The sequence below is a fragment of the Sorghum bicolor genome, chromosome 1 (genome assembly GCF_000003195.3).
Source record: "Sorghum bicolor cultivar BTx623 chromosome 1, Sorghum_bicolor_NCBIv3, whole genome shotgun sequence".
Classification (NCBI taxonomy): domain Eukaryota; kingdom Viridiplantae; phylum Streptophyta; class Magnoliopsida; order Poales; family Poaceae; genus Sorghum; species Sorghum bicolor.
This window is the reverse complement of record NC_012870.2, coordinates 12,548,556-12,565,678: the sequence shown is the minus strand read 5'-3', so window position 1 is coordinate 12,565,678 and position 17,123 is coordinate 12,548,556. Positions and strand designations below refer to the sequence as shown.

Here is a 17,123-nt window from a genome sequence, read left to right as displayed (position 1 = left end):
GGCAAGGCGCCGGCAGAGCAGGTCGGAACATCGCGCCGCCGAGCCGTCCGGCGGGTCGTACGTGCCAAATGGGGCATGCGGCCGCACACGCACAGCGCGCGGGCACAGGCATGTGGGATGTCATCTGGCCAAGAGCGGCGGACGGGGGTCCGCGCATGGCCGCGGCGTGGGCTGTCTGTCGTGTCAGCACGCCCTGCGCGCGCGCATGCGGTCGCGCCGCGGGCTCGCGGCAGGTAAGCCCCCTGGGCGGACGGACGTGGCGGCCGCGCGGGAGCCCCGGCTCCCGGCGCGAGGCTTGCGCGCCAGCGCGAGGCGCCACTCGCCAAAGGGGGGAGGGAAGACGCCGCCCGCCGCCGTCCGCGCCATGCCGCGGGCCACGAGCTTTGCTTCGCTTCGCCTCCCATTGCCAGCACCTGATGAAAGTGACGACGAAGGCCGCCGCTCTGTCCCCGTGTGTTCGTTCCTCTTCGGTGGTGAATATGGCGGTCTCCGTGCTGTCGTCGTGCAACACGAGCGGGGCATGTGGCTTTGGCTTGGCTTGGCTTGGTTTGCTCGGAACGGATCACGCACGCATGCACGCCTTGTTTTTGGACGGGACCTGCTGCGACGACAGATGCTGATCAGGAACATATCCGTCGTCGCAGGGCAGGCGCAGCATACACTGGTTCTGTTCTGCTGGTAATGCTCAGTTTAAGGATGCCCGGGCGGGTGGTCTGACAGTGTGATTTGGGTCTGCAGATTTTGTTTTACCAGCACACCGGTTCTTCGCCGACCAGGCACGAGCGCGCGATCAACGAGCGTTGTGCCGCGGTCCTGGCAGCAGATTGGGAACCCCGGGCATCTGGTTTGTCCGACTGTCCCCGGGCGGCCGGGCGAGAACAAGGGCCCCCCTGCCGGCTACCGCCGACGGTCGGCTGCGGTTTGTCCCAGCTGGTTGAGCACGATCATCGCGGCGGGTTCGCATTTCCACACCACGAGCTCCTAGCTGTAGCTGTAGTAGTACTTGGCGAGCATCGAGGATTCGAGGGCAGGCAAGCACACACTCCGGCTCGTGTCTTGAGTGCTGCATAATGTGCAACAAAAGTTTAGTGACTTGATGAGAAGTTGGCTGCACGGCACTGGGCAGCTGTAGCACATTTGGCACGGGTGACGGGTCCAAAGGAAGCGCAAGTACCGAGGGACAACATATATGGGCTGCGCCCGGGGAGAAGACTCGATCGCCAGTCGCTACTTGCGCAGGCGGCCTCAGCTCCTCCTCGCTCGTGCCTTGTTTGTTTAGTTCCAAAATTTTTTGGAAAAATCACACTATAGCACTTTCGTTTGTATTTGTCAAATATTGTTCAATCATATACTAACTAGGCTTAAAAGATTCGTCTCGTCAATTCCGACCAAACTGGAAAATTAGTTTTTATTTTCGTCTATATTTAGTACTTCATGCATGCGTCTAAAGAGTCGATGTGACAGAGAATCTAAAAAATTTTACAAATTTTTTGGAACTAAACAAGGCCTTACCAATTTTTTTATTCGGAACACCGTAGCACTTTTATTTTTATTTTGTAATTGTTAGTATTTAATAATGGACTAATTAGACTTAAAAGATTTATCTCGTGATTTTCAAAAAAACTGTGTAATTAGCTTTTTTTTATCTATATTTAATTCTTCGTTCATGTGCTGTGAAATTCGATGTGAGAAGAAATCTTAAAAAGTTTTTTGTTTTTGGTTTGAACTACACAAGGCCTTAGTGTTTTCTGCTCAAAAAACACTCCTTCCAGAAATAATATAAACAAAGCAACGCACGCGATAAATCCTGTGGCAAAAAGGGAAACTAGTGATATAATAATAGAAAAAGAAAAAGAAAAACACGGTTTTTTCCCCTCTCCGAGCACCGCAGCAGCAGCAGCAGCAAAGCACCAGTGGCCAGTGGGCATGGCAACGAGAAGCCATCGCGGGGCGGCGGGGCCGCGGGCACGTCCCCGTCAGCGCGTCCCCCCTGCCGGCTGCCGCCCCCCGCAGCGCACCACGTGGGCGCCCCTGTCCGCGTCGCGAATTCATTCATTCTTGGAGTCGCGGCCCGTTCAAACCGCCCACCCCACCAGTCCACCACACCACACCACACTTCTCCCCTCCTCCCCCACCCGCGCCGCCCGTCTCGCTCTCGCCCCCTGTCAATTCTTTTCTTCCCCCCCGGGCCTCCTCACTCACTCGCCCAGTCACCCACCACAGCTTTGAGCTTGCCTTCCTTCCCCTGCTGCTCTCCGACCCTCTATCTATAAATACAACCGCCGGCTACCACCCCCAAACCATCCATCCATCACAGACCACCACCACCACCGCCACACCAACGGGCTCCGCTCTCCGCTCCAGCCTCCTCCTCCTCCGCCGACCGCGCAAAAACCCACCCGATCCCTCAAAACCCCGCACGCGATCCACGCCAATTCAGCCACCGTGATGCAGAGTCTCGCCCCGCCCACCTCTGTTTCCATACACCGGCAGCACCTGCCGGCGTCCGGGTCCAGCAGGGCCCGGGCCTCCAATTCCGTCCGGTTCTCGCCGCGCGCCGTCAGCTCCGTGCCGCGCGCCACCGCGCCCGCCGAGCGCCTCCAGGCGCCGTTCCACAAGCCCGGCGCGGCCGACCTGCCGGCGCAGTCCAAGAAACCCGCCACCGCCATTGCCGTCCCGAGGCACGCCGCGGCGCCGCGGAAGGCCGGCGGCAAGAAGCAGCTCAACTTCTTCCAGCGCGCCGCGGCGGCCGCGCTCGACGCGTTCGAGGAAGGGTTCGTTGCCAACGTCCTGGAGCGGCCCCACGGGCTGCCCAGCACCGCCGACCCGGCCGTGCAGATCGCCGGCAACTTCGCGCCCGTCGGGGAGAGGCCGCCCGTGCGCGAGCTCCCCGTCTCCGGCCGCATCCCGCCCTTCATCAACGGCGTCTACGCGCGCAACGGCGCCAACCCCTGCTTCGACCCCGTCGCCGGGCACCACCTGTTCGACGGCGACGGCATGGTGCACGCGCTGCGGATACGCAACGGCGTCGCCGAGTCCTACGCCTGCCGCTTCACGGAGACCGCGCGCCTCACCCAGGAGCGCGCGATCGGACGCCCCGTCTTCCCCAAGGCCATTGGCGAGCTCCACGGCCACTCCGGGATCGCGCGCCTCGCCCTGTTCTACGCGCGCGCCGCGTGCGGCCTCGTCGATCCCTCGGCGGGAACGGGCGTCGCTAACGCCGGCCTCGTCTACTTCAACGGCCACCTCCTCGCCATGTCCGAGGACGACCTCCCCTACCACGTCCGCGTCGCGGACGACGGCGACCTCGAGACCGTCGGCCGTTACGACTTCGACGGCCAGCTCGGCTGCGCCATGATCGCGCACCCGAAGCTCGACCCGGTCACCGGAGAGCTCCACGCGCTGAGCTACGACGTCATCAAGAAGCCGTACCTCAAGTACTTCTACTTCAGGCCCGACGGCACCAAGTCCGACGACGTGGAGATCCCGCTGGACCAGCCCACCATGATCCACGACTTCGCCATCACCGAGAACTTCGTGGTCGTGCCCGACCACCAGGTGGTGTTCAAGCTCCAGGAGATGCTGCGCGGCGGCTCGCCCGTGGTGCTGGACAAGGAGAAGACGTCGCGCTTCGGCGTGCTCCCGAAGCACGCCTCGGACGCGTCGGAGATGGTGTGGGTGGACGTGCCGGACTGCTTCTGCTTCCACCTTTGGAACGCGTGGGAGGACGAGGCGACGGGCGAGGTGGTGGTGATCGGCTCCTGCATGACCCCCGCCGACTCCATCTTCAACGAGTCCGACGAGCGCCTCGAGAGCGTGCTCACGGAGATCCGCCTGGACACGCGCACGGGCCGGTCCACGCGCCGCGCCGTCCTGCCGCCGTCGCAGCAGGTGAACCTGGAGGTGGGCATGGTGAACCGCAACCTCCTGGGCCGCAAGACACGGTACGCCTACCTCGCGGTGGCCGAGCCGTGGCCCAAGGTGTCCGGCTTCGCCAAGGTGGACCTCGAAACTGGCGAGCTCACCAAGTTCGAGTACGGCGAGGGCCGCTTCGGCGGCGAGCCCTGCTTCGTGCCCATGGACCCGTCCGCGGCGCACCCGCGCGGCGAGGACGACGGGTACGTGCTCACCTTCGTCCACGACGAGCGCGCCGGCACGTCGGAGCTCCTGGTGGTCAATGCCGCCGACATGCGGCTGGAGGCCACGGTCCAGCTCCCGTCCCGGGTGCCCTTCGGCTTCCACGGCACCTTCATCACGGGCAAGGAGCTCGAGGCCCAGGCCTGACCGAGCTCCGCGTTTCTTGGAGCTGGAACAGAGTTGCCATGGATCAGGGGAGAAGTCACCAGAGGGAGCCGAGATCAGTTCCCCGGGGTCTTCCCGTCCCCTCCCCGACACCACAGTGACAGTTGGTAGTTGCTTTTTTCATTTGATTTCACACTAGTGTAAGTAAATTGGGATAGTGGCAGCTTAGAGAGAGATTATTAGTAGTAGTAGGAGAGTGAGAGAAGAAAGGCGCCCAGCTCGTAGCTTTTCAGCTCGTGCTTGCTTCTAGAGACCGAGCAACCAGAGCTCAGCTGGCGGCGCCTCTTGCTAGTATAGAGTAGTATATTTTTTTTTCCTTCTTCGCTTTATCCCTTTTTTTCTTTGGATTGGATGACATGGATATGCATCCAGCTCCTCCAGTTGTTGTCACTCGGTCCAGTGGACTGGGGTGTCTAGGATCTTGGTTGCTGCTACTTGCTCGCCATTGCCACCCAGTTGCAGTTGCTGTGCTGCTGAGGTGTTGCTGGCTTGGCTCCTATATCAGTCAGTGTGTGTACATTTGTTCATAGTAGTATAATATATATATGATTGATGATGATATAAGAATAAGAACGGTGACGGTTTCTGTCCCGATCTTTGTTCAGAGATCCAATTTTCGTTCCTGTTCATCAGTCGTAGAGTATCTGTGTGTCGTGATGTGGGGCTCCTGTTGCCGTGCTGCCGGGACAAGCAAGAGAAGAGCCTTCGTTGTCGACGGGCACAGCAACTTTGAACGCAGATGGGGAATTTGCTTCCTCCACAGCAAGCGAACGCTTCTCCGCTTTGTCCACTTGACCACTTGTGTTGGGACTCTTTGTTTCTTTCCTGCCACTGTGCTGTGTGTGTGTTGTGTGTGTGTGTGTGTGTGTGTGTTTTGACGCTGCTGCTGCTGGTTGCTGTTGTGAATTTATTCCCAAGTGGAGTCGATTCTGATGGGCTTTGTGCTAACTGAGGTGAAGGGATTTGTCATGTGCGATGCGGTTCGTCGCTGTAGGTGAGGGCGTCCAGATGCTGCTGTTCGGTGTCGACGGACATCGTGGTTGTGTAGAATGCGCTTCAGAATGAAAGAATCTCCGAACGGTCGGCTCTCTGGGCAACAGTTTTGTTCGCTCAGGCCTTGTTTAGATCCAATTTTTTTGGGTTTTGACACGGTAGCATTTTCGTTTTTATTTAACAAATATTGTCTAATCACAGAGTAACTAGGCTTAAAAGATTTAGCTCATGATTTACAGGGAAACTGTGCAATTAGTTTTTGTTTTCATTTATATTTAATGTTTTATGCATGTATCGCATGATTCGATGTGACGGGGAGACTTGAAAAAAAAAATTGGTTTTTAGGGTGAACTAAACAAGGCCTCAGTTCATATCAAATTCTGAATGAAAATGAAAAAGAGGAAAGAATCAAAGAAAGGTGCAGCGATTCTTTTCTGTCGGATGCATGCCAAGAGGACAAGGTAGTAGTTCTTCCAGCACTACTTTTAAATTTGCCCGCGTGCGTTGCGTTCTTTTCGTGTGAGTGCGTGGGCTCGACCATAAGCTTCCCGTGCGTGGCTGTTGCTGCTGAAATGCTTTCGGCTTGGAGCGGCCACAGTGAGATTAAGAATTAGCGGCACACGGCAGCAGAGGCATGGACAATGTGACGGATTTTCCTAGTCCTCCTCTCTCACTGCGCGCGCCGTCGTGTTTCACACCCGCTCTGGCGCTCTCGTGCACGAACCGGCAGCGCGAAGCGTCCGCTGCTGCTCATGCGTTCTCGCGGCGCCGGGGTCCCTTTCGGGGGGTATATATCTGCTCGGAGTGCGCTGCTTTTGTCGCGCGCCCGGCACGTATACGCGAAAGACGCCGCGGCGAAGATCGCGCCGACCACGCGCATCCCGATCGCGTTGATCCGCGTCCCGGCGCGCCGAGTGCGACCGCGACACCGGGCCGGGACTCCCGGCTCCGCGCGCGGGAGCAAGAGCGGCCACATACTACAACAGATACTATACTACTGCGTACTCCTCCTCCTAGCAGATCGAGGCAGTACTGAATGAATCAAGCACGTAGTACTACGCACACACGTTGGCGCCATATATATATATGTCTAATATAATCTCTGCTGCCTGCCTCGATCGGCTGTGGCTACCTGAAGACGCGCGCGGACACTAACGTTCAGGCTCCCGTGATGCCGGCCGGTCCACCAGACGATCCTCTCTAGTTGCCTGCTATCCGATCGACACGACGGTATGGTGTGCATGCATGCCAGGCTCCGGTCGCGTGTGCAGAGAGTGCTAAGGCCACCACACTCGCGATCAAGCCTTTCGCCGTCGGTCCTCCGGCGGCCATCGGCATCATATCGGCAACCGGCCGCGAGACAAGGACGCGCGCGCGCTCCTATCCCCGGCTCCGGCTATTGCATTGCATGCATGCCAGGGAACCCCCGCGTGCGTCCGCCCGGCCACCACGCGTACACGCGCGCGCGCGGCTGCAACCGAAGCGCCGGCGACCGGTCGGACGGCGACCTGCCGGGACCGGGAACGCCGGCCGTCGTGCGTCGTTGTCGTCGCGCCGCCAACCGCGCGCCGGGCCGTTGATGCGGCGCCCACTGTGCGTGCCACCATCGACGACGTCTGGGCGTTGCCGGCTCGTCGTGGCAGCCAGTGGGGATGTCTGCGTGCGTACGTCGTCGATGGGTGTCTTGACTCCTCACTGCTCAGTGAGCTAGCTACACACTGCTACAGGCGCGCCACTGGTGTGGAGAAATGTGAACAGCCGGTCGGTCCGTGGCAGCTTCCTCCGTTCTTTATCAGAACTGTGCCGACGTATGGTAGCACTTGTTTGCCATTTTGGGTGGCAACGTAGCATCCACGCGAACCATATAGCAATGGCCCAAGTTGGTGCCAAAAACTTGGGTGACCTCGGTGGATATTTTCGCTAGCAGTCAACAACTGAGCTAGCTAGGCATATATTATCTACAGTCACTTTGACTATAAGCAAACATGCATTATCTATGTGTTTAGACAGTAAAAGAAAAGCATATACGTCAATTTTCATCAAGGCCTAAAATTTATAATTACCATTTATCCGTGTGAACCATGCCAATGGGCAATGGCCAATTTAAGCACCCAAATTCATGACAAAAAGAATTCTAACTTGCGTGACCTCGATCAACTGAGGTCACTAGGCATTTTTTCCTAAAGGTACTTTTACTTACACAACCAAACATTAACTTTACTATCTTAATATAGTATCAGTTTTGCTATCGTGTCCGGGTGAAAATCTTCTCTCCCACACCTGATTTTCTTGCTTTTCTTTTCTTTTCTTTTCCTTTTCGTCTTCCTGGATAGCGTGCATAGAAGGGGATAAAACTAATATTCAGACAAAAATCTTCTCTCCCACATCCTAATTTTACTTACTGTGAATCTATGCTAGATTTACACTCAGCTTATACAGGCTAGGAAACTAGCCAATGAGCACCACAGTACAAGAATGGTAGATAATATCTCAACAACGTAAGACACACACCTTGAAAAGTGATAAAAAAATCTCACTTTCCTTGACCCTTGGGAACTTGTTTGCTTGTCTGAAAAATCGTGGCTAAAAGTACTGTTCGCTGATTTATTGTAAGAAAAAAATATTGTTGGCTAACAGAAAAAAGTACGGAAGGAAAGAAATGTTGGAGTCTTTGGACAATGAGAATCTTCAACAATATGCATGCTTACGAGTCTCATTGAAGATGCAGCAGGGCTGGATTGTGCTGGGGAAGAAACAATTAGTGATACTTTTAGCACGAGAGTAACTTTTTTGTTTTTGGTCTTTCCCCACTTTAAATGGGTTGTAAAACTCTATTCTATATCAATGTAATAGCCATAATCCCGTGGAAGTTTCTTAAAAATCATCTATCACACCAAATAAGTACATTGTGAAGATATACGTCATATGATATATATCTAGTTATGCTAATTTGGAATGGAGGGATAACAATGCCTTTTTTCTGTAAATTTAGTCAATAAAAAAATATTAATTTTGAACAACTCTAGAAATTGATTTATTTTGGGATAAGAGGAGTAAAATGATAAAATGCGATATAGACTAAGTTACATAAGAATTATATACTACTTCCTCCTGACTTGAATAAATGAATTTCTATAGTTACCTTCGGTCAATGGAAAAAGTACAAAGATTTATGATACCTAATTAGTAGTCTTAGATATATCATAAAATATACTATCATAATGTGCTTATTTGATATCATAAATATTTTTACTCTTTTTAATAAAATTTGGACAAACATAAAAATGTTGATTGAAGATAACCGTAGAAATTAATTTATTCAGGGCCGAAGGGATTGCTATTATTATCATACTAGCTGCGCAATCATGGGAGGCACTCTATCTAGGCCCATTTAGTACAATTTCTCTAGGTGCTTTAGGAGTCGCATTTTTTTTTGGTTATGCTAAATAGGTTAAAATATAATAGCTTCTCAGGTGAAGCTCTTTAAAACTCACTTTCACATGAAGTGACTGACGAATAGAGCAAAGTGACTACCGTTGAAAATACTAACTTTTGCTAGCTCCCTCCCCTTCTATCTACTATGAGAAGTTGTTTTACCATTCCAAAACAGTTCCAGCTCCGGTAATAGAGTTACTTATGGAGCCGAAGCTAAAAAAAAAAAACATTACTCCACCGCTGGAACAGAATGCTGCCCACGTTAATGACGACGAGGTTACTCACAGATCTAGCCACCCATGATGACCAAATGGATAAAAAGGCAGCATTATCACTCCTCTACAAAACAGTATATATGCTCGATCGATGGATCACTGGTCAAGAATTTGGAACAATAAACGCGTTATCCAAACCCCACTTTGTTGTTTAATCCACGGATATCATAGTATAGGTTACCGACCAACTTTTCCCTCGAGAGGAAAACAAAAAAGCAGACGCAAAGAGCCCTGATCGATCCGCAGACAACGACATAAACGTCCGAATCTTGGCATCCTTCGACCGGTCTTCAGTCGTCACTCGTCACTGGCCGGACCGCCCATTTCCGTACGGTCCAAGCTCAGCTCAAAGCAAGGCCAAAACCACACGATTTTCTGTTCTTTTTTTAAAGGACTGATTAGAGGGGCAAGAAAGCTACTTCAATTCGACCTTAGTTGGTACTCCCTCCGTTCCAAATTATAAGTCATTTTAAGAATTTTGGAGAGTCAAAACATTTTCATATTTAACCAAAAATATAGAGAAAAATATAAATATTTATGTCATAAAATAGGTACACTATGAAAATATAACTAACAAAGAATCTAATGATACTTGGTTAGTACCAAAAATATTATTATTTTGCTATATAAATTTATGTGGATTCTTCGAATGACTCTCCAAAATTCTTAGAATGACTTATAGTTTGGGACGGAGGAAGTATATTATGTGCCTAAAAGAGGCTACTTTTGTATGCAGCAGTGTGCAAAGCGGCGAGCAGGTATACAGGGTAGTAGCAGGGGCGGTCCTTGTCCTTATCTCGCAGACGTATGTGCCTTTGTTTACGTACTACAGTATATGCTAGTGCCAATGAAGTGGCAACGGTGTTAAGGCGAACTAGGATAATCCTACTGTTAGGTCCCAGCACTTTTCAAATAGAGGCTCTGGTGTTTGGCCAATTATTGCTTAATTCGTTGCTGATGTGTGTCGAAGCAACCAACTAACAAAGCACGTATTGGGCGAAATTTACATCACAGAAAGAGTAAGATAGATAACAACAGGCGACACCCACAATCTGTAACTTCATTTGGTGAGTTCTCTCGTCGTTGTTAAGGAACCCTATATACATGAATGGATCCTTGTAGATATCAAGAAGACAACTTAATATGTATAAAAGATAGATGAGATCGAACAAGTGGTATCACTCTTTTTTCTCTGTTCTTTCCTCTTAATGTGATGCCACGGGAACGATTTTTTTTCCCATAGGTCAGGTTTTTTATAATTATGGTAAATCTCTTTGTCATTCTATGAAAATGAAAAAGAAAGAGTGACATCACAATTCATAACTTCATTTAAGCTGCCAAATCATAACGCTAGCTAAAATTTTTCACACGTGTTGTGCTTTCCTTACAGTGTAACTTTGGGAAGAAAGCGAGATAGCCACTTATTAAACTAAGACCTTGTTTAGATGCGAAAAGTTTTTGGATTTCGCTACTGTAGCACTTTCGTTTGTTTGCGGTAAATATTGTTCAATCATGGACTAACTAGGATCAAAAGATTCGTCTCACGATTTATAGGTAAACTGTTTTCATCTATATTTAATACTTCATGCATGTGTTGAAAGATTTGATGTGACGGAAAATCTTGAAAAAATTTTGGTTTTTGAGGTGAACTAAACAAGGCCTAAGCTAAAACGGCCAGTTAGCTCGAGGAGCCGATGGCCAAACTCTGCAATCATTGATACATGATGACGACAACTAGCAGGACTGCAGGAACGATCATCATCCCAAGCTTAGAGTGCAATTAAGTAACATACCTATTCCTTCAAAAAAAAATTAAGTAACATACCTTGAAGAAAAGAGTACGTAGCAAAAGCAGCCGTCGCTAGAATGTTTGAGTACGTATGCAGTGATGCCATCAGGCCGAAGCCGAATAAAAAAGAATTCGAGATGGAGCGTCATGCATCTTTGGAAGGTTTGAGACGATCTTAGGTCCTGCTTTTCGACGCAGGATTCCCGCAGCATTTCTTTATCAATTGCCACAAAGTTGCATGCAATCCACACTTTCTGGCTTAAGCAATGCACAATCCTGTCAAATTTTGACGCAAGGCAGCCAAACACTTGATCTGTCCTGCCTGCGTGTTCTGAAGAAAACCAAGAAGAAACACCTCAACTGGGTGCTTTCGATCTATATATGTAGCTCTCCATGTGGCTCATTAACTTGGTATACAGCTGGAATTATGGAAAGATATAGTCTGATCCGCAGGAACTTAATCTCATATAGTAAATTATAAAAATACGCCATTTGTCACCGGCCAGAAACTGCTACTAATCACCTAACCAGAATCAATCTATTAGTTAACGGATACTTAATGTGTGGCTGGTGTCCATGAGGTGCTAATGCAGAACGTTGATAGGAGCCCTTTCCCCTGTCCTTGGCTATATCCCTGTCCTTGGAAATCACAAGGGCCGATGCTGTGTGCATGCTCTACAACTCCGCCCGACCTCAATCGATCTTTGTACGCAAGATTCCTCCAGTTCTTGTGGCCTGCAGCAGGCCTCCAGTCAGTCCGGTGGCAGCAGCAAGTCAAGCCTTCCAAGTCCCGAAACCTGACGAGATCATGCAGCTGAGCTGACAGCACTCAAATTTTAGTCGAATATACCCTCCCAGCGTTTGTAGCCACTAGCCAGTCCGGTAGCTGCATGATCCACGAGTAGCTTAGGAAAATGCCCCGGCACCAAACACTACACTAGGAGGCTAGAGCAGCATAAAACAACTGCCAGTAGCTAGCCGGAGTCCCCAGGTCCAGGATGTGTCCACGACGACAGAGATATGCTCGCTACCGGCCGCCGGATGCCCCGTTTCTGTGGAGGAGACGTCGGTACTGGACTTCTGGTGGTGGCATGTCACACACACATCTCATCTCATCCCATCTCAATTATGCCTGCCTTGGGGCCTCTGGCCCTCTCATTGGCTCCACTAATTGAAGTCTTCTAAGATAATGACCTTGTGCATCTGATGACATGGGGGAAAAATCCTTGTTTAGGCCTTGTTTAGTTGGCGAAATGAAAAGTTTTCATCTCATCTCATCTCATCCCATTTCAATTATGCCTGCCTTGGGGCCTCTGGCCATCTCATTGGCTCCACTAATTGAAGTCTTCTAAGATAATGACCTTGTGCATCTGATGACATGGGGAAAAAAATCCTTGTTTAGTCCAACGGCAGCTCCTATCCTACTCCCGTCTGACTGAGCTTGGGGCCACAAACAGTCTCTTGATCGAATCAGACAGGCAGCAGACTGGTGAGTGAGTGTGTCCCCGGGTTGGCTACCAATTGGCCGTCAAGCTGGACAGGGATCCTTGGCCAGATGTAACACTTCGGCACATGGCGTGGCCCTACTTTGTGGCCCAGGAAACATGGATGTTGGGCATGGAATATCTTTGCAACCAAAGTATCTGTCGTGTTCAGATTCTGGACTACGTGAATACTACTACTAACCTTGACGACGGCAGGCACCTTTGGGCATGGATGGGCCTTCGGAACCAGAATATGAGCCATGTCCAGATCCTTGACGACATCAGCATTAACCTCCAAGATACTTGCTGGGACCCTTCACACGAGACATGCTTGATCTGTGTCCATGGAGGGAGACATGGCAATATGCCCTGAGCAAAGTGAGCAGGCATTGATGCTGCGTCCGTGGTAGAGGAGGGGCAGCTGCACATGGAGGTGGAGCTCACTGTCTTTCAGCCAAAGACACTGCTGTGTGATAGTATCTATCAGTTGGTAGTTACTGCAGCCCAGCACCAGCAGTCTGATGCTCAGTCACATGGTGATGCCCAGCGTGTGAGGACAGACAGGGGTATCCGGTGCTCCCAGGGGAAACCCATGTTATATGTCATGACCCAGTTGATCAAAAGAAACGGTTAGGACAGTTGGTGATCGCAGTGGGTGAGCACTTCTGCATTGATTCACCCTGTTATATCCTCTGATCAGTGGTTCTGTCAACCCTGGAAGAAGAACGTGAAACGTTAGTCCACGTTTAGAATACCCAATCAGAAACTATGAGATGAGAACACAACCTTGAAGATACATTTGGAGCTTGGACTGGGATCTTTAGGACCAGGAATCAGTCAATGCTCACATTCTGGGGTGCACGAATACAAACCACGAAGATCCCTATCGAAACCAATCTCAGCAGTTGATAGCAGGTGAACTGGAGACATGCAGGCTTTGGTCAGGCATTGGTGCTCAGTTCATGCTATAGGCTAGGCAGTTGCACATGGAGATGGAATTCATTGGCCATTATTCCATCTGCAGATGACACTGTGGTTGTATTACCTGGTACTTATTCTCCCCAGTAGTTTGCTCAGTCACATTGTTGTGCCCAATAAGTCAGGACTGGGTATCTGGTCATCTAAAGGGAAATCCATGTTATATGCCACGATTCAATTGAACAAAGTAAAGAACCAAGACGAATGGGATGTCATGTTTCTTTTGTATGCGGACCTTCTTGTGTTTATCTTTGACTGCATAGGTGTTTTGGTTAGTGGCCACAGAAAGAACAATAAAAAATTTGTTTCTCCACTCTCCAGAATGCCAAGAAAACAAGTTAGGTGGTGGAGTGAACACTGGAGGATAGTCCAACAGATGGTCTAAGGTAGCCTGGAAAGAGGGACACAAGTGGCACAGCCAAATTGAAGTGCCTTTTTGTCCATACTATCAGTTCTGAAACAGTGGAGTTGGGGATAGGACTAGCACCAACCACCAAGAAGTTTGAAATATGACACCTCTGCATTCACTTGGTGAGATCAACAAAAATCTGTGTGAAGTTTGAGCAGATATGAGTATGAGTATATAGAGACACAGTTACAGTCTTACAGAGTCTATACATGGTAGAAGGATACAATCAAATGGCAACAAGAGTGCACGTGCCTGTACCGAGGATACTGATGATGCAGAAGGTAAGATAATAAACTTAAAAGCCTAAATCCATAGCTGTTTCCAGAAAAAAGTCTGAACCCATACTATTCGTCTAAAATATAGATATTAAACAGGACTGCTACAGCTAGTCTAGAAATAGTTTATTCTTCAGTTTAGCCAGTGGAAATGAAGGACCAAAACAATGTAACTGTTCTGCAGAATATACTGACTAGGAAAATGAAGTTTCATTATAATCACTGCATCATCAAGTTATAAGAACAAGACACGAGATACTGCAGAAAGACAATAGTATGTGCATATCAGAACTTCTACAAATCAAATCTTCATAATTCAAAGATAACATGCAGAGAACATTTGGAATGTTTTTCTAGCATGTAGGATAAAAAATGTACTACTTCAAATCAGTGACTCAGTATCAGCAGAATAGACAGCTAAGCTGACTAAGAAGTGCCCAGCACTTCAGTACACAATTATAATCACTGCATCATCAAGTTATAAGAACAAGACACGAGATACTGCAGAAAGACAATAATATGTGCATATCAGAACTTCTACAAATCAAATCTTCATCATTCAAAGATAACATGCAGAGAACATTTGGAATGTTTTTCTAGCATGTAGGATAAAAAATGTACTACTTCAAACCAGTGACTCAGTATCAGCAGAATAGACAGCTAAGCTGACTAAGAAGTGCCCAGCACTTCAGTACACATGGTGTTTGATGGAAGGATGTTGCATGTATGATGATGTCTCAATACTACCTAGCAGTATATATGGTGTTTAATGCAAATCAGCACAATATCTTGATTTGATTGAAGTAGTTATGGGTTTTCGGGATAGCAACTACAGATCCAAATGGAACACCTTTTATTTTCCTTTGTCATCAAGTACTTAGTTTCTTTGGCGTGGCGGCAGGTGATTCACATGGCAAAAATCAACAGTAAAGTATTAAACAATTGCACTGATGATTACATGCTATTTCTTACCTTGCCACCCATACAACTTAGCCTACATGTAAATAACATGCTTTTATATGATTTTCACATACCACGACTGTATTAGCACCTCAGCAGATGGTAAGTTTTCTCCTAGATATGTTATTAAGTTTATATCATGCATCCACTAATTTTGGTAGAACATATTTGTCACAAGATTTTGGATGGATAATCTACATAACAAAGTCCAAGCCACCACAACCTGTTTCATTTCCTTGCCATTGTAAAGAACAAAGGTGAAACTGAGCTGTGAGCAGTGCACATGTTACAGAAAAAATTGGAACAATATTAATTCAAAAAGGCGCCTTTTCTGGTATAGTACTATCCAAAATATCAAAACAATCATTTGACACATGCATAATATAAATGCAATCAGTTACCGATGAACTTGATGTGCTTCAGTTATGGTTTGTTCTAGAAATATTAAAGGTGTCCCCTTCAAGAGGCACCTACAGAATTAAGACCACAAATGGATTGATACATGTTATACTATGTATTAACATTAACATCAACAAATGTGGGTCAAATGCAGCTGACTACACTTGGCAGAATCCCTTCTCCCTTGTAGCTCCTTGGAATGCAAGCCCCATATGCCAGTTAAGTTTTGCAGACACTACTCTTAGAGCAAAGTTGAGCTATATGATGCCGAGGTTCTGCACTATTTTCTTACAAATCCTTTTAAACAGAATGAAACATATATTGACATATAAGCTAAGGCTAACACACAAAGAGTCAAAGAATGTAGAATATTACAATTATACACAAAGAAAAAATTGAAACAAGGATTCTTGGAATATATACACTAAAGACGAAGCAACTCTCATGATTAGTGGCGCTGACACTTTTATCTGCCTCAGAATTAGCTATCTGAAACCTTCACGTACTGCATGTTTGTAGTATTGGGACAGTCATGCTTACATGTCAGGCTACAAAAATGAAGTCGTTGCTCTCTCACTTGGGTAATGCATGAAAGGATAGTAGGATACTTTTCTGTGAAACACTTAGGTATGCATGTGAAAGTAAAACAAAACATTCACCAAGTAAACACCATAGTCACAAAGTTTCCAGGTTGATGGCATAGAGGAATGTGGTATGCTACTTGCGAGAGGTTTTTACACTGCCGGGTCGAAAATGACCCCGCGTACTCAGGCCGGGGTTGACGTTACCGGGTCAAGGGTCGATGCCTTCGAGACCCAGTTTTATGTGACTATGGTTAACACATGTAAGTCCCTTTTATGTTTAGTCTTCTACTTTATCAGTGGAAATCTGATCTCAAGTTCTCAACTGAAGGCAACAGTTTGTATTTGTTTCAGTTAAAAGAAAAAAAAGGTTTGACAATACAACGAATGTGTCAAAGCTATTTCTTCATGCCTTGTTGCCTATTTGGTATTTCCAGTCAAATAAAAAATCAATTAAATATGTAGAAGAATGAGACTCAGAGAAGTTTACCAAGCAAATCAATTGTAAGTTACAACTTAAGCAAATCAATAGTAAGTTACAACTTACAACTGAACATATAATCTTTTTGGCAGTAACAGACATTCCCACTAAACCCTCAGCAATCCAAGGTGAGAAGAATGAGAACCCATCCAGTTTGAGAATAAGTCGCTTAGTAATATGCTATACTCAGTGCGTAGTATTTTTTTTAGATTGAATTTTCAATTTTTGACATGAATAGAAACAAAATACCGAAAGATATGCTTTATTCAGTTTCAGTTGCAAAAGGCTCCTTGGTATTTTTTGCCACAGATCTAGATTCTAGAAACAAACTTGGTTACAATAGGAAAGATTTCTTACTGCGGTCTAACATAAGAGCAGTGCAGTTTTGAAATTGCTAGCTTACTTGCTCCTCACCTGTATGGCAAAAGATAAAGCAAAAGGCATCACAATGCATATTGATACTGCTGAACCACAGTGATACAAATCATGAAGAAAAGCTCAGATGAGCGAAAGCCCTAAATGAAATTCCAAACATACATATATAGAACCAACATTGTTGATTTTTAGGCGGAACCTATTGCTAAGGTATGTTATTCATGAATCATGACAGGCAATATAGTTGTCGGACCAGCATAAAGATCAAGGCTCATGAATTGAAGGAGGAAATCAAACAAGTGACCACGAATTTAGTATCTTACCCATGTATCAGCCTAGCTACTTAAATTTGTTTTCAATATTGAGATTAGACTAAGCAAAATATTG

At 47.8% G+C, this 17,123-nt stretch overlaps 1 protein-coding gene across 1 annotated transcript; it reads left to right on the top strand.

Annotated features, from left to right (window-relative positions):
* Positions 2,202-4,910, top strand: LOC8062208 (9-cis-epoxycarotenoid dioxygenase 1, chloroplastic). Its single transcript, XM_002466708.2, has one exon. It carries the CDS (start codon positions 2,449-2,451, stop codon positions 4,282-4,284), a length of 1,836 nt encoding a protein of 611 aa, XP_002466753.1. The 5' UTR covers positions 2,202-2,448; the 3' UTR covers positions 4,285-4,910.

Coding starts and splice junctions, on each gene's coding strand:
- LOC8062208 (XM_002466708.2), top strand. CDS start 2,449: ATGCAGAGTCTCGCCCCGCCCACCTCTGTTTCCATACACCGGCAGCAC.